The following is a 23,496-nucleotide window of genomic DNA, read 5'->3' on the forward strand; positions in this document are numbered from 1 at the left end:
TTTTGCTATGACAGTCATAAAGTATTTCATCTTCTTCAAGTTCAGAACCTCACCAGGATAGGTCTTCCTATTGTTTTTATTACATTTTCCTGGACTGAGCATGCATTTACAATGCACAATTCCAGAGAGTCCAGAGAGTCATTATCACTTGTTCAGTTACTACTATCAGTTAGCCATAGGGTTTTACTCTCTATATAATATTTTGATCTTCCATCTTTTCCCTAAGCTCCACCCACTTGCTTAAAAAAATTCTTCCTCTTGTATTAGAATCTTTAACTTAATCTTTAATCTTTAACTGCTTTTTTCTCTCTCTTTCTTCTCTCCCTTCCTTTTCTCCTCTCCCTTCCCCTCCACTCCCCTCCCCTCTCCTCCTGTCCCCTTCCCTCTCTTCTCCTTTCCTTTCCTTCAGATTTACCATTAGAGATTATGTGTATGGACTCAAACTCTGAACAATTATTCATCTGAATTTTTCTCCTATTTCCATGAGAAAGCTTTTCAGGAACTTTTCAGTGTGTGTGTGTGTGTGTGTGTGTGTGTGTGTATGTCTTTCTCCTTCCCAGTAATAATGGAGAGATGCTATGCCAGACTCTTTGGGACTATTACTCTTTGAACAGGGCCAGCTATTTACTGAATATTAGGCAAATGGGTATAGGAGTGAGGGTGTGTCACACACCTGTTCTCCAAATCATATCATTTCCTTTGCTGGAGAGCCTGCCCATCCTCAAGTTTTGGAACTGCAGGAAGCTGATGTGCCACAAGGCACATTAGTGACATCACAGTCCCTAGGGTGCCTCCCAGCCACCATCATACAAGCCATCTCACTGCTTGTGCATTCACTTTAACAGGGCGACTGGCCCCTCTACAGGGAATGTGTAACTTGAACGTGATTTCCCTTTCAGCTCCTCCTTCTCGGACATTCTGTGGCACCAAACTGGGGCTCGTGGGGACATTTCCTTAATTTCTGGTAGGAGAAATCCTTAGATTCACATCCTTAGACTGTACTGTAACATTTATTCTTATGAAATTATGTTCTACTGTTGGAGTTCAATAAGGTAGATTCACTTTCAGTTTCTGCAGCTGTTTTCCTTCAGATTTCACAGTACTTGGCTTGTAGGTTCCACAGCTTGTGGCTTGGGGTTTGGTCGTTTCCTTTGTTTCTCTGAAGATGGGCATCATCTATGTGCTTTGCATTCTTTCTTGCTTGCAATGAGTTTTGCGGGACTTGTGAAATGTGAAAATGTCCATTCACTACTACCTTTTATAGGAAGAGCTAGTAGCACAGACTTCTACACTCAGTTTCACTTAAAAATGTCTGTAATTCCAATAAGTTTAGACATTTCAGAGATGATGGATTTCCTTGTTTTCTCAGCCAGGGAATAACATTTTGACCAATTTCTTTTCCCCATTTAAGTAACTTTCCCTCACTTAATCACCCAATGTTTCTATCTTCACCAAGAAATGGTTTTCTAATTTAATCTAACAGAACATCCCAAGAAAATTTAGCATAGAATATCTAAAACTTTTCTTTTCCCACTTGTTTAGTACAATAGATGGTTTATCTTTGCACAGTTAACAGGTATCTGAATCTTATGTTTATAAATTAGCCAAAAGGAAAAGAACCAACTTACATAAAATACTGCACAGTGTAAGTAACTTCAGCCCCTTGTAGGCCCTCTGGTGGACTCCACTGTAGGATATTCTTCATGTTTATGGATAAGAAGGTAATATTCGTAGGCTTGGGTAAGCCACCAGAGATGCAGAGAACTGAAAAAGGAGTAGAGAGGAATTAGGGTCTTAGAAAAAGGAAAACATAACTCCTGTGGTAGATGGTCTTCAGACATGGCCCCAACAAGGTGCACCTTCCAGTACTCATGTCCTATTTATTTCCTCCTAAACCTAGGCTGACCCCATGACTTACTTCAACCAAAGTAGTAACTCTGGCAGAAGTAACTCTGGGACTAAGTCTTAAGAACATCTGGCAGTATCTATTTTTGCTCTTTTGAAAGTCCTGAGCTGGGGATCCCTGGGTGGCTTAGCGGTTTAGGCCCTGCTTTTGGCCCAGGGCGTGATCCTGGAGTCCCAGGATTGAGTTCCACATCAGGTTCCCTGCATGGAACCTGCTTCTCCCTCTGCCTGTGTCTCTGTCTCTCTCTCCCTCTGTGTCTCTCATGAATAAATAAATAAAATCTTAAAAAAAAAAAAAAAAAAAAGGAAATCCTGAGCTGCCATCTAAAAAGCTGGGCCACTCTGCTGGAGAAATCACAAGAGGCCATGCACAGAGGGAAATGTTCAGTTGTCCTAGCTGAGCCTAGCATTCCAACCAGGAGGCCAGAATGAAGCCACTTCTGCCATAGATGAAGCTGCATGAGACTCCAAATGAGACCAGCAGAAGAAGCATCTAGCTGAGCCCCAGCTAATCCTCAGATTTGTGAGAAATAATAAAATGACTGTTTTAAATCATTTTGGGCTAGGTTGTTAATGTGTCAGCAGATAACTGAAACAATCCCCTTATTAGATACAGAAATCAAATTTAGGATAAATGGCCCTGAAAGTCTCAAGTTTTGGAGGCTGGTGTTAGGGTTAGCTTTATTAAAGGATATAATAAAGCAATTATTGGAAAAGAAACCAGTGAAAGAAGACAATGTATTTAATTAAATGCGGATATGTTCACACAACTGTGATCTAAGAAAACTGTATCCTAGAGGATTAATTTGTAGAAATCTGCTGTAGAAAAACAATAAAGAATTGAGATACTACCAACAAATTAAGTAAAGGACAAAAGGAAAGTGGAGGATAATTTCTTATAAAAGAAAACAAGGAAAAAAAAAAAAAAGAAAACAAGGATCATCTTTGAATTAAATTTAAAAAATCATTGGTAACATGCAAGAATCAAAATGTTAACTTAAAATATTGGAGAGATCACAAAGTCCTGGATAATAAACAATCAGATTTTAGGAAGAACATATCTTATCAGAAATATGCATATTTTAGTCAATGGACTGGAAAATAACAAATTTTGATACTTCAAACCAACCTTAGGAAATGAAATTTAGCTAAGTCACCAAAAACTGGTCTAATCTTAGCTACAGTCCCATAATTCTTGTGTGAATTACCTGGGACTAATGTCAGTTTATCCTTGGGATAAAACTAATTTCTCAGCTAAGATTAGCTAAGATTAGCTCTATACAATGTATTGTAATCCCACAAACCAAATGAAAAGAAAGAAGAAAAATTTTTTGCTTTAAAATTAAACTTTGTAATGTAACTCTAATTCTAACTCAGAATAAGCTCTTTAATGCATAGCAGAGTAACCAATATATAGGTGGTTGAGTGTTTGTTTGGGTGTGTATACATATGCTATATTTGTAATGGCTTCTGCTTTCAACCTTGATCATTTTTTAAATATCTCTGTTTTATTTTTAATAAGAAGGTTAAATACTCAAGGAGAAGCAGTATCAGCTGATCACTGTGTGGGTTTGTATCTAGTAGGAGCAGAGAATATCTCAAAAAGAAACAGCCTGCCCAATGTCTGTCTCTCTATCCTTCTAACTCTTTGGAGCCTTTGTGTATCAACTGTTTTTTTTTTTTTTTTCTGGAGATCATATGCCAGAAAATAATTATCAGTGACTTAATACTGCTCTGTGCTACCAATAGGTTCTGATTTTTAATCAGATATTTGAGTACGAAGCTGAGAACATGGGGAGGCAGTGCCATGAAGCATCATATTTCCCAACCCTTCAAAAGTGAGGAACACTTTTAACAAAAAGTTCCAACGGTCTTTTCATATCTAAAACCTGTCATTCTCTACATTTATATGACACATGCACATGAAGAGTAGTTAGCATCTTGTAAGAAAATTAAAATAGACAATGTATTATAATATCACAGATGGAAGATATTACCAAAACATAGCTCCATAGAACTAACTGATAAGAAACTAGGATATTCCAGTTTGTGGCAACTTGAATTTGGAGATATAAAACACAAGTTATGTTAGATATTATAGTCCAGACATATGTCCCAATGTTTAATCTATATAAATCTTTATCTTTGACAACATCGATTTTGGCTTTAAAAAATTATTTATTTATTTATTTATTTATTTATTTATTTATTTATTTAGAGATCATGCACAGGTGAACGTGTGTGGTGGAGAGGAGTAGAGAGGAAGGGAGAGTGAAGAAGGAAAAGAATTTCAAGCTGACTCCACATTGAGGACAGAGCGTGATGGGAGGGAGGGGGTGCTGCATCTCAAGAGTCAGAGACCATGACCTGAGCTCAAACCAAGAGTGGGTTGTTTAATGGACTGAATCACTCAGGTGCCCTTCTGCTTATCTTTAATGTAAGTATATGATTTACAGAATTCTCAAAATGCCTAAAACATACTCAAAACAGTTTTAAGAAATAACCTGGAAAAAAATGGATTACTCATTTCAAGTTAATGTAACTTAATTTCCTTGGTCATTGTTATTAGGAGGAACCAAAGCAATTTTGCTATTCTGAAATGAACTATGCTCTGGAATGTGCTGTCAATTGTTAATGTTCATTGGTTTAACAGACATCTTGATTCATGTTTATATTTGTTTAAATGATCCTCCAGAAATGCTCTGCTAATTATCAAAATAGGTTAAAGAAAATGAATAGTGAGCAATAACATTAAAACATTAAACATTTTTTCTCATGTCATTCTATTTTTTGAAAAGAAAATGTATTTCATTGCAAATGTTATGAAATGCATGCACATGCAACTCCTCTGCAAGTCTACATTATGGGTAAATCACATGTATCACCACAATTTGGGTAGCTACCCTCCAAATAGCCCTTGATAATCCCCTCCTCCTGGCATTCACAGCCTGTAAATCCCCTTCCACATTGTATCTGGGTTAGTCTCTGTGTTTTAATAGTTTGCTTTTATCTTTATTAAACAAAAATTAAAAACCCAGTGAAAAGACTGGAAATTTATTAGCCTTTTAGTAGCAAGCAAAGATTGCAGCGACATCTTTTTGGATTTTTTTAAAGATAATGCTTAGTTAAGCTCACTGTACATTGACAAGGATTCAGAGTAGTGAACACCTTTAATAGAAATATATTTTAAAACGGATATTGTGGTTTGGGACACTATTTCTGGGGAAGGAATATTCCAGCTTTTAGTCCTGCAGAGCCTTTGTTTGATTGACATTATTTATCTGAATACATAAGTGGAAAATATATCAGTTTGGGATCATTCCCTTGTCATTAAATCAAAATATTATCTAGGAGCTGTGTACCATGACAAAGGAGGTCACATTCTAGTATCAGCCCATCTCTGTCACCCCAGAGATGGTCTGCTAATTTCTGAACCCTTTTTAATCAGAGCAAATTAAGCCATGTAATCTTCTTTCATCACCCTTATCTCTCTGCTTGTATTTCGGAAATGGATATTTATCAATTTGGGATGAGGGATTGATAGTAATTTATTTATCTGTATCATTTGTAATATTTGTCAATTATGGAATTTTAATGATCTACCTTTGATCAATGGAAATAGATGCTTTTTGCTGTGGTTAGGTTTGACCTTTCTGCAAAGAAGCCTTCTAAGGACTGGGTTTGTTCTGGTTTCAGTAGGACATGAGAAGTCTTTTGGCATGATTAAAAGTTATATTGATAGTGAGATCTATTCATGACAGACTAAGAAATTTTATTTTAAAAGTAGATACTGAATGTGAATAAAAGCCAATTTGCATAAGACTTTAAAAATATAATACATATCGTGAAAAACCTTTACATGTTATATTTAACTGAAGCAAGGCAAATGGCTAGTATATAATGAAAACAGTAACTAACATTTATTGAAGCTTTGCCATGTGGCTGACACAATTCTATGTGCCTTATACAATCAAATCATACACATTCTCATAACAGCTGTATGGAAAGAACCTCCATTATCATCTCCATTATACAGATGCAGAAACTGAGGCACAGAGAAGTTGTACAAGTTCACACAGCTAGTAAGTGGAGGAGTTGTGTTCAGAACCCACACTCTTAACCTCCTCACTCATCTGCTACCCTTGCAAACTTGCAGATAATCCTTATCTGAATTTAAACAAAAAGAAGACTTATGAGAAAATACATATTATCCCAGATATTCATATATAAAATCATTTAAATATTAATAAATATTAGATATTGATGTAGTCAGTACATTTCTTTAGATCCCACTACAATCTGTAGTAGGAAACTCTTTTTCCTTTTCCTCTCAGAGTATTTTATTTCAGCCCATATCCGAGCCTGGAGAATGCAAGTAGGAACTCTATTTCTACTTTGCCAATCCCCAGACAGTGTATGGTGACTAGAAAAACAGGGATTCCTAGAAGGCTATGTTTGAATCGATTTTGGTATCTTTTTAGTTGCTGAGTACATGCCCTCTACCAATTTGAAATCACAGTAAAATTTAAAGATGTAGAAATAATACATTTTGCCTTGGCCTTTAGCTCTTTGTCTCCTATAGAGAATACACTACAGTCAATCCCATTTATATTGATGAGAAACATCAGTTCAAGAGGCATCTTATTTATCCATTCAACTAATATTTGTTAGGCGCTATTATGAGTTGAATTGTGTCCTCCCAAAGAAGATATATTGAAGTCCTAATACCTAGTACCTCAAAGTGTTTCCTTATTTGGAAATAGAGTTGTAGACCTAAGTAGTTAAAATCATAGTGGAGTAAAGAGACTCCTAATCCAGTATGACTGGTTGTCCTTTTAAGAAGATGGCCATATGAAGATGCAGTGACACAAAGAGAATGCTATTTGAAAATGAGGGCATGGATTCCCTACAAGCCAAGGAATAATGTGGGACTACCAGAAGTTGGAAGAAGCAAGGAGGAGCCTCCTCTAAAGGCTTCAGAGGAAGCACAGCCTTGACAACACCTTGATTTTGTACTTCTAGTACAAGAAAATAAAGAACTATAAGAAGATAAACTTCTGTTGTTTTAATCCAGTCAACCTGTGGTCCTTCATGAGGGCAGCCTCAGGAAATGAATGTAGATGCTGCTATGTAGATATCTGGTGGTGAATACAGACTGGGTTCCTGCCTTTCTGGAGTTCCCATACTAGCAGGGAGAGGGACACTATTAACAAGTAAATAAATAAATAAATAAATAAATACTTATAAATTTGATGATTAAGCTATGAAAGGCAGTATAAGGTTGGGTCTGGGTCACAGAACCTACTCAGGTGGAGTCTTAGGAGTTGGCTTCAGGTGGGAGGGCAGTATTCCAGGCAAAACCCCCTTGGATGGAAAAAAATCTCATCCAAAAAGGCAGTTCAAATTGTCAAAAGACAAGGGTGTTTGGAGAAAAAAAAAGTGAGGAAAAGGAGAGTGGTCAAGAACAAATTGAAGAAGTACATAGAGCTGGAGTCCTCATCTCTATAAGCCCTGGGAAGGAATATGGATTCCATTTGAAATTCAGTGGGAAAGTATTGAAGCCTTTTTTTTTTTTTTGACGCCTTTTAAATAAGGGACGCCATGGGCCTATTTATATTTCAAATAGATTAAATCACTACTGAGAGGAGAAATGATTGGAAGGAGGCAGGAATCGAACTGGAGAGACCACTAAGACCATAATTACAGTAGTCCTAGTGAGGAAGGATGGGCTTGCCACCAACCCCCACCCCCCCCCATGCTGGCTATGGATATGGAGATGGGTGGGCAGCTCAAAACTCTTTTTCAAAGTAGAAACAACAGGACTTCCTGATGAAGTGGAGCTGCAAGAGTCTCATCAGCAACAGAATTACCATGTTGTGAAAGCTTAAGTTAACAAATTAGGATTTATCAAGGAATATTTGCCCTTTTTTTTTCTGTCTTGATGATGCAAAGGAGTGCTAAAAAATAGAATTCACACTTTTTTTTTAAGAAGGAGAAATAGCACACCTAAACAAAAACAATTGATAACTAGTATTTTCTTGTTGTTTTTAAATCTTTGTGAAGTTTTTAGGCATTATGTTTGTTTCAGGTTTGGAAAACATAAAGGAAGACACTCCTGAGTAAACATTTAAATTGAGATAAGTCATTTTTCTAACCTGCCAGTACTGATAAGATAATTTATCCAACACTGAAGTGAAAATATGTCACACCCACATCAATGTCAGGAGTCATGGGCCAACTTATGAGTAACAAAGGCATTTTTGTTCACATAGGTTTATGGCCTCTAAGTACAGCTCTGATTCTCTGATAGTCCATCCATTTCACATCCTAAATCACAAAGCTGTTGGACTGGCACACAGAGTTTTATTTCTGGGGGTTCTGTAGCATTACAACTTTGGAATGGAACACAAGGTTCTTCAAGGTCGGGCCTGACCTTTCCTTTTGCACTTCTGCCAAATGCACTTTGTTCACCAGCCACACCAAATTACCTGCAATATCCTAACTTGCTCCACTGTTCTGCGCCTTTATGGTTCTGGTGTCCTCCTCTTAGAGCATCTTTTGGAACTAAAAGACCCCTCATTCCTCCATGTGTGCATCCATTTAATAAATATTGGCTTATACTATTTTAATGACATGACAATACTGTGAAGTTATGTAGAGTATGCATGATCTCCACTGAAGTGAGGGAGGCATTCTTGATGATATTCATCTGGGTATGAGGCTGCTCTTTGAAGAGAAAATGGAACTCAGCAGACCTCAAAAAGGGGTGGGACTTCTGGGCTCCTTTTGAGCTTCCCTGACCAGGTATGGACTTTGAGCAATACTTAATGGTGCCCCTTGAATTGTGGTTATTTAGCATGGCCTCTGCCTTATCAAAGCTACAAGAGGTCAGCAAGGACGAGTCTACTTAATGAACTTCCAAGTAATGATTGATGAGCTATATCTGTAAGTCACATCATTCAGATTTGTTTCTGCTCTCAGTGTTTATTTTCTGTTTGTAACATTTTGGCCTTTGGGAAAGTTTTCTAGCCCAGCCTCATTTATGTTACACACCATAAGGAGAAAGTCCTGTCTCTGTCCTTGGGTCCTTCTAGTAGGATGACAATAGATAAATGACATTTAAAAGGGATAAATCTATGACAACTTCATTGGTGGAATATTATAAAATGTGGCTACTACATTTATTCTAAGAGTTATCTTTTATAAATACAGATCTCTAGGTATAGCAAAAACAGTATGCAACATTTTCCTGGTGGCCTCAAAGCTGACATTACATCTTCTAAGAATGTTGAAATTTTAATTATATGCCTGATGGTAAAAGGCATTTCTATTTCATTATACTATGGGAAAAGCTCATGCATAAATTAGTGCCTGATGTACACCCATACAAAGTGGTGAGGTTTTCAAAGTGAACTCATGAAGGGTCAGGGTAATCAGTCTCGTGGTTACCCAAATCTCTGTCTTTGGGTGCTGAGGTAATTTGACTTTCTTATTATGGTTGTATGTTCATCCACCAGTGAGGAAAACAACCAGATTGTAAGAGGCTCAACAGTCAAATGTGTCCACCTCCGGTGAATTCCCTTTTGGGACCATTCAGGTTTCTCAAGTTCATGACTAACCAGGGAACCCTGGCATAGAGGAACCCCTGCCCAACCTTGCCCAGAGAAAGTCTCCAGTCTCCGTGGCCCCGTCTGCTCTTTTGAAGCTCAAGCAGAGTTAAGGTATCACCAGGTTCTGAGCTGTTTGACATGTCTCAGAGTCTTTTATCCCCAGCATCTGGCAAATAAATGCTTTTGAAGAGAACTAACCAGGGACTGGTGGGGCTCACATAAACCATGGAGGAGTGCAGGACCCAGATTCACATGAGGACTGAATGGGGGTGGAACTACCTGATCTGCCAAATCTTGGTATCTTGAAACCACTTTGGTCAACTCACACTGTACACAGGGGATTAACACAGTCCAAAGAGACTCCACAGATGCTTTTTAATGAAGGAACAGTAGTCCATGCATGGCAAGTGGTTGCTACATACTGCAAGTGTCTTTTGAAAGAGGAAAATACCTTAATACACTTGTATCAGTTCTTTATTGTGGGGAGTGAAGTTAAAAGAGTTAACAAAAAGCACAAGAAGGTGATCAACCAATTTCTGAAACCATGAGTTATAAGTTACTTATCTTAACCACTCCCAAATGAGAACCAAACGGTATTGCTGCCTTTAGACAGATTATCTCAGGTCTTGTTCTGACTTCATCATGCTGAAAGGAAAAGCAGATTTTCTTTTGTCTTAAGTTGTAAATTAGTTCTCCTGAAAAATATTAACTCCTCTTTCTCCTCTTCTTTCTAATTATATATCCGGCAAGGGCCCTTAAAAACTAATCATCTAAAAACAGCACTTAAAATCTGATTCAGAAACTGTTTACCTAAGAAAAGATACACAGCTGTGTTTTATATAGGAGAGAGCATGGTTTAGCGTGAACATTAGTTCCTGCACACTCGATTGTCTTCCCTGAACCACCATCTCCACAGTTACTTCTCTACTCTTTCTTTGCCCACTCACTCTGCTATATGTGGGTGCTGTCTCTATGTTCTCTCTAATAATACTGCACATTACATGGCACTGCCACCTGCCCTCTTTCACTGTCTTCTAGTAATTGTTTAGGTGAGTAGGTCAGAGAGAAGTTCTAAGAACAAGAGTTCTAGAGCCATACTGGAGGCCACTCTCTACCACTTAACGAGCCATGCACCCTCAAGTAAGTTATTTAACCTCTGCACCTCTATTTCCTCTTTGTAAAATAAAATAATACTATGGGCTTCATAGGACTGATGGGATGATTAAGTAAGATCTCTACACAGATCTCCTAGAATAGTGCCTGGCACAAAGAAAGAGCTCAATCATTATTCGCTCAATGTTGTCCTCCATGGTTACTATTCTCTCTTTACAGCTAACTAGATAGAGCCCAGGAGAAGCTGCATGACTTGGCTGTAGTTATTCAGCTATTTGGAGGATACTTGACTGAGGCCAAGTGTTCTGACTATAACAGGGCTCCTATTATTATAGGATACTTACCTACTGCCTTTAGGAAATGCTCCTAAGAGCACTGTTGAGGGAAGAAGAGATTGTATGATCATTATCAATTTTGCATGTTATAAATGATTGCTTCTAAGGAGAGAGAGAAGAAATTCAATGAGGAAAACCCAAGTATTTCTTCTTCATTGAAGCTTTTCCTGGTCAGAACTGTACACAGTCACATCATTCATTCAACATAGTTACTGAGCACATATTGTGCACTAGAAATACAAACTGATAGGCACCAGCGTGCAGCAGAAGACAGAAACACATAAAAGGCCGTGCTCTCATGGAATGAGCATATATTTGAATTTGGGACACAATCCATCAGTATATGCTTTCCCTGCCAGAAATGTGAACATTTATGTGGATGAGTGATGCATGAGTCATACAGAAAAAGCAGTGTTATTTCTTCATAGCCACACCTCAATAAATACATTTATGTGCTTAAACATGTTTTTGGTTATTGCTGTTGGTACCTGATAGCAAGCAAACCTTAAAGCTGAGACTACTTTTTAAAAGAAACATTTTGAAGTTTACCCATAGCAGAGTATGCATCTTCCATGAAGCTCCCAGGGGAGGGTTTATAATTATTCCTATAGTACTGCTCAGCTCATGGCTTTTGGGGCACACTTTCTTTCAGGTATAACTGGTTTCAGAGGTAGCTTATAAACATGCAAAAAATTCCATCTCACTTTTTTTATAGTCATACCTTGTTTTTGTCCAATTGTAACCTGATTTTCCAGCCTGATTACCCAAGTTTGTTGGAAACAGCTTGGAATGCTTTTGAAAATTAAATAATACCTCCAAGGTAAAGGTTTGCCACTTGATGGGCTATTCTGACCAACATGTGAGCTCTACTTGGAACTTGGAAAAAAGGAGTTTAAGAAATATATTGTGGTAAGGTTTTTGTGCATCACCTTCCAAAGGGCCTATTTTAAAGACACCATTATTAACTTGTCTATGTCAACCTTGCTGTTAGAAAACCAGTTGTACTACCTTATATCATCTCTTATACAAATGTCTTCCTTTCCCTTTTACAAATTAGCCCTTTCAGGACAGGAACTTGATTTTCTCCACATTTTGTGATCTCTAAAGTACCTTGATTTGTAATAATGAACATCATAGTAACTATGGAAAAACAGATTTGAGTGTGGGTTGGTGGCCTCTACTACTTGATATCTTGCCTTAGAAATGAAAAGATGAAAGCAAGAAGAGAGTCAAGGGCAACCCATTTGGGACCTCTACAGTATTGAAAAGAATAGTGTTGGGAATTCCAAGTTCAATCAGCAGGTATTGATTAAATACCATCTATTTTTCAAATCATATTCACAACTAGTACTTCTTTTTATCCTTACAGAAGCAAAGTCATTCTTTCGTTAATATCTCTATCACTTGAAATTTTCAGAGGGAAAATCAACAAGATAAAATTGTAAGAAAATAATTAATAGAAAAAGTTAAGAGAGTTTTAAAAATAATTATTTAGTGGAAAGTAACTTGGAAGTAAATACTTAGTGGTGATTTGGAAGTATTAATAGTATTTGCTTCTGTTCACTGTTGACTGGAATTCTGAGGTAAATGAAGTTGATGGTGTGATCACCAGTTGCCATCTTAGATTTTCCAATTGAACAAGACCAAGACAAGTGTACAGTAGCCATCAAAAAAACAAAACTGTCAGAGGGGCACCTGGGTGGCTCAGTGGTTGAACATCTGCCTTTGGCTCAGGTCATGATCATGGGGTCCTGGGATCGAGTCCCACATCAGGCTCCTGCAGGGAGCCTGCTTCTCCCTCTGCCTACGTCTTTGCCTTTCTCTGTGTGTCTCACATGAATAAATAAATAAAATCTTAAAAAAAAACCCAACACTGTCAGAAAGGTAAAATTTTTTTTTGCAATAGGCTATCTCTTCTCTATAGTGACAAGTGATGTTTTTGAGGGTTGCTGGGGCTAAGATCAGGCCTCTTTTGGGTTGAATTATGCCTGGATGAAGTTGCATAACTATATGCAATAGAATGAACAGAAGTCCTCTACACTACATAGGCCACACTGAAGATCAGCTCTTTTAGATCCTTAACTGCCACAAAGATGTAAAAAACCACTGGTCAAGAGAAAAACAGAGCGACAATGAAGAGGCCACCCATAAAGAAGAGTCACAGGCACTGCTGCGTGGACAGCCTTGGAACTTCTTCAGGAATAACTGAGAGAATGGATCAATTAAGACATTCCCTTTGCACTTGCTCATTAAAGCCAACAGAGCCTTCAAAGGACTGTTTGATTAAGGAAGTAGGAAATAGCACCTAGGACACTAGCCTGATCTTGCAAAACCACAGCTATAACAATTGTGCCTTTTGATAACTGTTTGTGGTCTGATCTGGTATTGCAAAGAGCCACAGACCACAGTGACCTGAGCCTGCCAATGGCCATCAAGTCAGGCTGTCCTATAGTTACAGAGCTCCTTACTCCTGCCCACGTTTTGTTTGTTGATTTGTAGGCTTAAAAGAAAGAACTTCAGGTGTGAAAAGGAATATTAACTACCTGGTAATTTATAGATAGAATATTCTATGTGGAAAGGAATATTAACTACCTGGTAATTTATAGATAGAAGCTAACCCCTGATTTAGCTTCACAGGTATACCTTGGAGACACTGCAGGTTCAGTTTCAGGCCACGGCACTAAAGTGAGTATCACAATAAAGTGAGTCAAATGAATTTTTTGGTTTCCCAGTGAATATAAAAGTTATATTTATACCATACAGTTGTCTATGAAGTGTGCAATTGCATCATGTCTAAGAAAACAATGTTTATAGTTTAATGAAAACAATACTTGATTGCTTAAAAATGCTAACCATCATCTGAGCTTTCAGCAGGTCATACTCACTGATCACAGACCACAAATAGCCATAACAAATATCTATCTATCTATCTATCTATCTATCTATCTATCATCTATCATCTATCTACCAGCAAATCTTGTAAGCCCTAGTTTAAAGGGCCCCTTTATGGGAAGCCCCACTTGCCTTCTAAATTTAATTGGTTATCTTGTTCTGTGCTTCTAAAGAAGCATGATTTTCTCAATTCTGGCATTTATACTTTAACATAATAATCACCTGTGTGAGACTAAATGTTATGTGACAAAAGAGACCTTGTTTTCTTGTTCACCTTGATGCCTACAACTATTCCTGATATATATGAATGAATGACACTGAATGAATGAAAAGTGCTCAAATCACATTATGTCAAGGTATATGTTAACTTCTGAACACCCAAAATAGATGCATGGGGTGCTAGGGTAATTCTTCTTCCTTAAATCTGGTCACTTGGAATACCTTATTCCCCTAAAGTTATTTGCTCCTGAGTTGCATGTGATAATTTATTTCACACTTAGAAATTATGAGCTAATTTTTAAAATAACAAAGTAGAGCACTTTGCAACAAATATATTTTAATCTAAAATGGAGAAGGAGGACTGGCTTGGAATTAGACGGATAGTTAGCCTTAAGTATGAAAACGGTCCTTGTTGGAGCAAGAGTGACGATTTTGCAGTGAAAGTGTACCTCAGAGAAGCCGAGGCAGGAGGTAGAGGTCTGAGGAGAGGGAGCCCCTCTGCTGAAGAATTTTAAACTGCACTGGCTTTATTACACACCATGGATGACTCTTCACCTGCTTTTTTTTGCTGAGCTAGAATTGACCTATAACATCATATTAGTTTTAGGCTTACAAAATAATAATTCCATATTTGAATATATTACCAAATGGTGGCTCTCTCTTATCTCTCTTCATGTTATGGAAAGTACAAGAGAAGACCTCATCTCCGCCCTCAACATTCTTAGGAGAGACGTTCAGTCATGACACTTCTGCATTCTTTGGCAATAGACATAGACTATAAACATGCTGAGGATGAGAAAGCCACCGCATGGGGCTGAAAAGGGAGCTTTTCTCCACTTTGCAAGCCAAGGCCACGGATCCTGCCCTACATTCAAGACTGTGAGTGAGGGTAGGTGTTATGAATTCAGTTGTGCCTCCCGAAAAAAGTATGTTGAAATCCTAACCCCTGGTACCTTATAAAGTAACCTTAATTAGGTACACAGTCCTTAGAGAGGTAATCAGTTAAAAAGAGGTCATTAGGTTGGGTCCTAATCCAATACGATTGGTATCTTATAAAAGGGGGAAATTTAGGGGCACCTGGGGGGCTCAGTTGGTTAAGCATCTGCCTTTGGCTCAGGTCATGATCCCAGGGTCCTGAGATCCAGCCCTACATTGGGCTCTCTGCTCAGCAGGAAACCTCTTCTCCTTTTCTGCTCCTCCCCCTGCTCGTGCTCTGTCTTTCTCTGTCCAATGAATAAATAAAATATTTAAAAGGGAAGAGGGATTTGGACACAAAGACAGACATCCACAGAGGAAAGATTGTGTGAAGACACAGGGAGAGCACCATGTGAAGGCAGAGAATTGGAATGATGATCAACAAGCTAAGGGATGGCGAAGATGGCCAGCAACCACCAGAATCTAGGAGAGAGGCATGGAACGGATGCTCCCTCAGAGACCTCAGAAGGCGTCAACCCTGCAAATATCTTGATTCCAGGCTTCTAGCTTCCAGAACCATGAGATAATAAATTATGGTATTTTAAGCTACCTGTTTTGTGGTACTTTGTTACAGCGGCCTCAGAAGACTAATACAGGACGTATTTTTTGCTTGCTTGTATCTATCCTCAAAAATGAACAGTGTTTACTGAGGAGAACGGTGAATGCTTTAAGGGCTGCCGAGTCTCCAGAAAGTAAAGATGAGGGGATTGATGAAAGCAGGAAAATATCTGCAAAGTTAAGGAGGAGGAAATTCAAATGGGGGAAATAATGTAAACAAATGCATTAACTAGGACAACGCAGTTGCCAAAACACCTCATATGACCAAAACACAAATGCAACCATATGGGATGGAACTTTGAGGAAGCTGAATGAAAAGCATACATGTTGAGAATCAGGAAGTAGAAGGACAACTTACTGACGCGTCTGTACAGGACAAAAGGATGCCAGGTCTCTGGGACTAGAGGTAGAGCTGGCATTTGCAAAAGCAGCGCATGAAGGGATTGAGATAGCCGTATGGAAGCCATTTTGTGGCTCAACATGCAATGTGCTGACCACCACAGTCAGAAATCAATATTTGGCTATATTTGGCTATATTCTAAAATATTTGGCTATATTCTAAAAGCTTCAACCTAGAGTTGAAGAGATACCCAGTAAACATTTTTATTTTCAGAAAAGAGTATCTTTGGTTAAATTAAAGACCACCATCACAGACCCAAGCTTTGATAAAACATTATGCTGTATTTCCATCTTCTAGCCTTCGAGAAGCAGACAGAAAACTAACCTCCACAAAGTGAACTTGTCTTAATATGAAAGCCTGAGTATAGAAGAGGGTTCAGAGTCCGTGTCTCTGAGGAGAGGACAACAAAGAAAAGGAGGGCAGTTTTCAGGCTTCCAGAACCCTATGTTCACCAAGAACCTGATGCTGAATCATTCAAGGACAAACATACCAGGCGCAGTGCTTAAAATGTTAGTAAACCGGCCATCTCATCATGATCGGCAGGGAGGCAGCCTGGGACCTTGCCGACAAACACACAGATGTTAGAAAGATCAAGACAGGCCGACGTGGCACATCTGGGAAGGTGCTTAGCTAAGAGGAGAGAAGACACAGAATGCTCCATGCAGTTATCGGCACAGCTTGTTCTGCTTGGCTTCAGCAGTATAGAGTGAGGTGAAGATCCAAGAGATTAAGACCTTCGTTCATTATATGGAAGACCATTTTAATAGCTGGAAGTTTGCCAAGACGGGACATCCTGCTTTGGGTGTCAGACAGTGAATGTCCCATGGTGACAGGTAATCAAATAGCAGGTAGGTAATAATCTGGAAATGTGCTCCAAAGGAGATTCATAGGAGAAGCAGTTGGATGGGACTTTCATGTCCTGTCAACTCCAGGTTTCTATATACACAGGAATTCTGAAAACTAAAATAGAGGATGTATTTAATTTTAATGTCTTCAGCCAGTAATTTTTTTCCTAAAGTTTTCTTATTCTCCAATTTTATAAGTAATTGACGTACTTTGGAATTGTTTAGAATGGTTTAATTCACTTTTCTGGCATCAGCTTTTGTGTTAAATAGTCGTAAATATGGACCAAGAAAAATCAGAATGCTTTCAAAATATCATAATCCTAGCATAAGTGTAATGTTAGTAAGATGGATAAAATGATTTTATTCATTAAAACGTATGCTACATTAAGCTGTAGCTGATTCTAAGGTGTCTTTTTCTTTTAATCATCATGGAGATAAATGTGTCAATGATACTTGGTAAAACTGTACAGTGAGGAAAATGATGCAAATAGAAAATCATTTTAAACACATCATGCATGAAATTAAAGGTGGTTTTAAGCAAAAAATCACAAATTTACTGAGTAATATTTTGTGAAAAGTACTATGCATGAGCACTAACAAAGGCAACACACAGATATGCAGTTTTATTTATTTAAAATATTATAGGGGCCTCTGGGTGGCTCAATCAGTTAAGCATCTGACTCTTGATTTTGGCTCAGGTTATGATCTCAGGGACGTGGAATCGAGCCCCATGTCAGAGTCCCACGTCGTGCTCAGCACAGAGTCAGCTTGTTTTTCTCCCTCTCTTCCTCTCTCCACTCCTGCTCTCTCTCAAATGAATTCAAAAATATTTTTAAAAAGGGATCCCTGGGTGGCGCAGCGGTTTGGCGCCTGCCTTTGGCCCGAGGCGCGATCCTGGAGACCCGGGATCGAATCCCACGTCGGGCTCCCGGTGCATGGAGCCTGCCTCTCCCTCTGCCTGTGTCTCTGCGCCTCTCTCTCTCTCTCTGTGACTATCATAAATAAATAAAAATTAAAAAAAAATATTTTTAAAAAGTACTACAAAAATGTTTTACGTTGAACTGCTTATCCTAACATATTTAAAACACTAATAATTCCATCTGCCTAGTCCCTTGACCAAAGTTTATGCTTAAATGAGAAATATGTGTCCTACGTATGGCTCTACCAGCCAGAGCTGTACAAAAAGGTACACTCAGAGAACTAGGGTACCTCCTCAGCCCTTCCACATTGTTCCTAATCCATGCCACCTCACCGAGGTAACAAATCCCCTTAGTTGTTCTTTTGAGAGTGCATACTGTCTTTCCTGGGTTTGTCCTATAGGAAGTTTAATAAATAGTTACAGGCAGTAGGTACACATACATTCTGAAGATATGAAGCTGGTGATACTCTAGCCACACGCTTGGATCTGGGATACATGATGTTCCCTAGACAGGTTGGGGATGCACCTCTAGCTGATAAACGTGGAAGCCATGCAAATGTACAAGAAATAGTTTTATGTCTGCTCCAAAGTAATAGTAACTATACAGTGAAAATCCATGTAGAAACCACCTTCACCAAGTGATCAAGGTTAACATCACCACAAAGAAGACATATTGATATCATAAATCCTTTGCTATGATGCCCTGAGAAAGACAATATAATTTGCTCAAAAGGAATAACCTCACTTTAATCATGAAGAAACATCAAATGAACCCAAATTGAGGGATATTCTAAGAAGAGATGACACTCCAAAGTGCCATGAAAGCAAAAACAGGCTGAGGGACTGTCATAGATTGGAGAAGATGAAGGAGACAGGACAGGTAAATGTAAAGTGGGATCCTGGAACAGAAAAAGAGCCTTAGTGGAAAAACGGTTGAAATCTGAGCAAGGTCTATAGTTTAGTGAATATATCACACCAATGTTAGTGTCCTGGTTTAGAACACCATACAATGCTTATGTAAGATGTTAAACGGGAGAAACCAGCTAAGGGATTTATGGATAGCCTACTGGTTCTGAAACTTTTCTGTAAGTCTCAAATTATTTCAAAATTAAAAGTTAAAAAAATAATGAAGGGAATTTAATTAGTCCACTGGAATCATCTGTGTGTACAAATAACTTCTCAGTGAAAGAGAATATCCAAATGCTGCTATGTTGATATTAAAGAAGAGACACTTCAACAAATACCATCACTGTGTTAATTATAGTAAATTAGTTCTAATAAGCATAGATATAGTAGTAATATTTGGCTATATTCTAAAAGCTCCAAAACTAAAGCTAGGTTCATTTATTCCTAAACATAAACTCCATATTCTTGTCTTTCTTTGAGGATTGTGGGCAGATCTTCCTGAGGGAGGCATATTGGAGGTAAGATGCCAAGTCTGATCAGGAGTTAGAGTTAGCTGGGGCTGGAGTGGGTAGGAGCACAAGTATGAAGTCTCTGAGATGAAAAAATGGTTTGGCTTGCTCTAGGAACTGGAAAAAGGCCAGTAGATAAGGAAGTAAGTGGTGTGAGGTAAGGCTGAGAGATGGAGGAGTGGTCCACAAAAAACCTTGTAGGTGAGTTCAGAATTATTCTATAGCAATGAATACTTCTCGAGGGCTTGAGGAGAGGAGATACATGACTTTGGGAAGTCATCTTCTCTGCTCTCTCTTATTGGCTCCGGAAGCTTGTTTATAGAATGCTGACCGTAGTTCCTTATCTTCACTGAAGAATAAGCATGGAATGGGCCCACAGGGCAGAATATGACATGTGACAGGGATAAACTTGCTGGCAAAACTTCTGTCTCTGGAGAGTTTAGAGTGAAAGTGAATGGATATGGGTGTCATGCCTGCCTTGAGGGAACACCACAGATGTTCTGAATTCTGTTAAAAGATTATCTGAATTTAAATATCAATATTTTCCTAGAATGTTGATGCTACGTTGACATTTTTTTCTTTCTCTTTGAATGTTTGGTTTATACAGCCTGATCTATTGACAGCCTGGCAGCGTCATCTAACCCTTCGAAAGCCCACATTGCTTAGCGGATATTGTGGCTACTCCATCAGGATAGAAATCACTCTCTATTCGGGGGTAAGTATGATATCCAGGTAGCTTCCAACCTGATTTTTCCAGCAGTCCTTAGGGTGCCTGAAGACCCAGAAGAGAAATAAATGCCTTAAGAAGAGCTAAGAAGGGGCATTTGGGTGCTCAGTGGTTGAGCATCGGCCTTTGGCTCAGGGTGTGACCCTGGAATCCCGGGATCAAGTTCTGCATCTGCTCCCCACAGGGAGCCTGCTTCTCCCTCTGCCTGTGTCTCTGTGCCTCTCGTGAATAAATTAATAAAATCTTAAAAAAAAAAAAAAAGGAAGAGCTAAGTAAGTACCTGGATCTTATGGATCAGAAAAGAATTTCTTCTGGGTTCCCCCCCCCAAAAAAAAATTTTGCTTTAACACCAAGAATATTACTACTTTCTAATGCCAGCCCCCCAACGCAATTTTGGAGCAAGCCTTATTTCTCTCTTTGATTAAATATAGAAACAAGCAAATTCGTATCTGCTAGTTGAAAGCTCAATATTTGTATAAGCCAGGAATAGTCTCTTCTTATACAGTATATGTAGAAACAACTATAAAACAATATAAAATCATAAAATAATATAACATAATATTATAAATATGTTTATAAATACTAAATAAAATAAAATAACTATAAGTCTTGATAAATTTAGGATTTAGAAGAGAAACATTTTGAGGGTATTTCTATTGTTCAAAAATCTCTCCAACATCAATATGCAAACCTCTTTTGTGACTGTATTGAACTTATTATTACTGTATTTTTATTGAAGTGTAGTTGACATGCAATGTTACATTAGTTTCAGGTATACAACATAGTGATCCCACCAACCTGTAATTAGGCCATGCTTACATGTATAGCTACTATCACTATACAAAGCTATGATAATACTAATGACTATATTCCCTGTGCTGTACCTTTTATTCCTGTGACTTATTCATTCCATAACTGGAAGCTGTATCTCCCACTCCCCTTCACCTATTTTGCCCATTTTCCACCTCCCTTCCCTCTAGCAACCATCAGTTTGATCTCACTGTTTCTGCTTTTTGTTTATTCATTTGTTTTGTTTTTTAGATTCCACGCATAAGTGAAATCATATGTTATTTGTCTTTTTTCTGCCTGACTTATTTCACTTAGCATAATATTCTCTAGGTCTACCTATGTTGTTGCAAATGGCAAGATCCCATTCTTTTCTATGGCTGAGTAATATTCCTGTATGTGAAGTGTGCATGCGTGTATGTGTATCACATCTTCTTTATTCATTCATCTATCATGGACATTGGAGTTGCTTCCATAATAACTGTATTGAACTTAAACTCTGTATGGAACTTTTTCTTGGACTATTAAGAATACTGGAAAAAAAAAAGAATACTGCACTTTGGAGGACAACTTTCTGCATTCACTGTTGATCAGCTCTGGGTTAAAAGGCATAAAAGCCTGAACCACCTACAAAGTACAGTATTTGGGAAGCTTTGCTGGTTTTAATTTTTTAAAAAAATCCCAGATATCTTGCTTTTTAAAAATCTTAAATCTTTTTCTCATATACTAGAAATGCAGAAGGAAAAAACAGAAATCAGGTTAACAAATCATCCTGGCTTACTGGATTCCATTCGGTAGAATTTAAACTTAAAAACACAGCAAAACAGATTTCAGTTACCTTGTGTCATAAATCAGGTAAAAGTCTTGTTACTTCCGAAAAAGCCAAAGAGCACATATCTGTACAGGGTCGTAACTGCAAAGGGAAAACTATGACGTGCTCCAGAGAACGCTGCTCTTTCCGGGCTGACCCTGCGGGTGGGGTCCGGTGTTCGGAGCGCGGCGGGCAGGCGGGCGCGGGCCTGGTCCCGGCTCAGGCGGCAGCCGGGGCGGGCGCGGGCGCGGGCGCTGCGCGCGGTCACTGCCCCGGCCGCAGGCTCCACTCGGAGCCGCCACTGCCACACTCGCTCCCCCTCTGCGCCCCACTCCCCCGCAATGGAAAGTGTGAGACCCTCAGCCCTGCACACTTGACCAGGGAGCCGAGGCGCGCGGTCTCCCGGGGCTCCCAGCGCCACCCCCGCGCCTCCCGCTCCGCCGAGCGAACCCGAAACCCGCGCGCGGAGCGCCCCGGGGCGCGGGGGGCAGTCGGCGGCCCGGCCCGGGAGCGTCCCCGCCCGCACCTGGCGGCCCGGCCGCCACCCTCCTACCTGCGCGTCCCGACGGCGCCGCCGCGAGCAGCAGCAGCAGCAGCAGCAGCAGCCGCAGGGCCTGGCGCCCGGGCGCCCGGACCCCTCGGTGGGTCCCCGGCGCCGGGGGTGGGCGGGCGCACATGGGCGGCGGGCCCGGGTCACATCCCCGCCGCCCAGGCAGCGACCAGATTCCTGGTCCCCAGCCCCGCGGCTCGACCGGCGGTCAGACCTGCCCCGGGGAGACGGGAGCCGCTGAGCCCACGGGAAAGGGCGTCTGGGATTGGGGCAGAACCGGAGAGTCACTCCTCTAAACTTTGTAATGTCAGAGTTCGGTGCCGGAAGGAGATGGGTATTTATGTCTCAACGTCCTGCCAGGCACTCTGCCATGCACTGCATTGGAGTTCACGCAATCCTCCCCGGCGGCAGCCAGGGATCATCCCATTGTGCGTTACCCCCATCCTGAGAAGGGGGACTCAGGAAGTCAGGGTATCTGCTTGGATGAAGCCCCCCCCCCCCCCCCCCCCAGCTTGTGCGCAGGGGCCTGAGGATTTCCACCCAGGCTCGCTTCCAGGTCCCAGGCTCTTCAGAACGCGATGGCGGTGGTGGAAATGAAGAAATGTGCTCAAGTAGTTACAATGGTATAAAGAAAACCTTTCATCCATTTTGAGTTTATCTTTGTGTATGGTGCAAGAGAGTGGTCTAGTTTCATTCTTCTGCATGTGGATGTCCAATTTTCCCAGCACCATTTATTGAAGAGACTGTCTTTCTTCCAATGGATAGTCTTTCCTCCTTTATCGAATATTAGTTGCCCATAAAGTTCAGGGTCCACTTCTGGATTCTCTATTCTGTTCCACTGATCTATGTGTCTGTTTTTGTGCCAGTACCACACTGTCTTGATGACCACAGCTTTGTAGTACAACCTGAAATCTGGCATTGTGATGCCCCCAGATATGGTTTTCTTTTTTAAAATTCCCCTGGCTATTCGGGGTCTTTTCTGATTCCACACAAATCTTAAAATAATTTGTTCTAACTCTCTGAAGAAAGTCCATGGTATTTTGATAGGGATTGCATTAAACGTGTATATTGCCCTGGGTAACATTGACATTTTCACAATATTAATTCTGCCAATCCATGAGCATGGAATATTTTTCCATCTCTTTGTGTCTTCCTCAATTTCTTTCAGAAGTGTTCTATAGTTTTGAGGGTATAGATCCTTTACATCTTTGGTGAGGTTTATTCCTAGGTATCTTATGCTTTTGGGTGCAATTGTAAATGGGATTGACTCCTTAATTTCTCTTTCTTCAGTCTCATTGTTAGTGTATAGAAATGCCACTGACTTCTGGGCATTGATTTTGTATCCTGCCACGCTACCGAATTGCTGTATGAGTTCTAGCAATCTTGGGGTGGAGACTTTCCATCAAAATCCTAGAGAAGAACACAGGCAACACCCT

General features: G+C 39.7%; 1 protein-coding gene across 3 annotated transcripts in view; it reads right to left on the reverse strand.

The window, feature by feature from the left end:
* Window positions 1-22,375, reverse strand: part of IL20RA (interleukin 20 receptor subunit alpha) — a 39,244-nt gene extending 16,869 nt beyond the window's left edge. Inside the window, exons 1-2 of one of the 3 annotated variants that reach the window (XM_025422383.3) lie at window positions 22,064-22,375; window positions 1,629-1,764 (exon numbers count right to left, since the gene is read on the reverse strand). In XM_025422383.3, the coding sequence (XP_025278168.1) occupies window positions 1,629-1,764; window positions 22,064-22,187 (260 nt within the window). In that variant the 5' untranslated portion in view covers window positions 22,188-22,375. Of the gene's footprint in view, window positions 1-1,628; window positions 1,765-21,537; window positions 21,734-22,063 lie in introns of those variants that run through there. The other 2 variants (XM_025422384.3, XM_025422385.3) reach the window with 2 other exon arrangements.
* Window positions 22,376-23,496: the final 1,121 nt, after the last annotated feature.

This window comes from Canis lupus, chromosome 1 (genome assembly GCF_003254725.2).
Source record: "Canis lupus dingo isolate Sandy chromosome 1, ASM325472v2, whole genome shotgun sequence".
In the NCBI taxonomy this organism is placed as follows: Eukaryota; Metazoa; Chordata; class Mammalia; order Carnivora; family Canidae; genus Canis; species Canis lupus.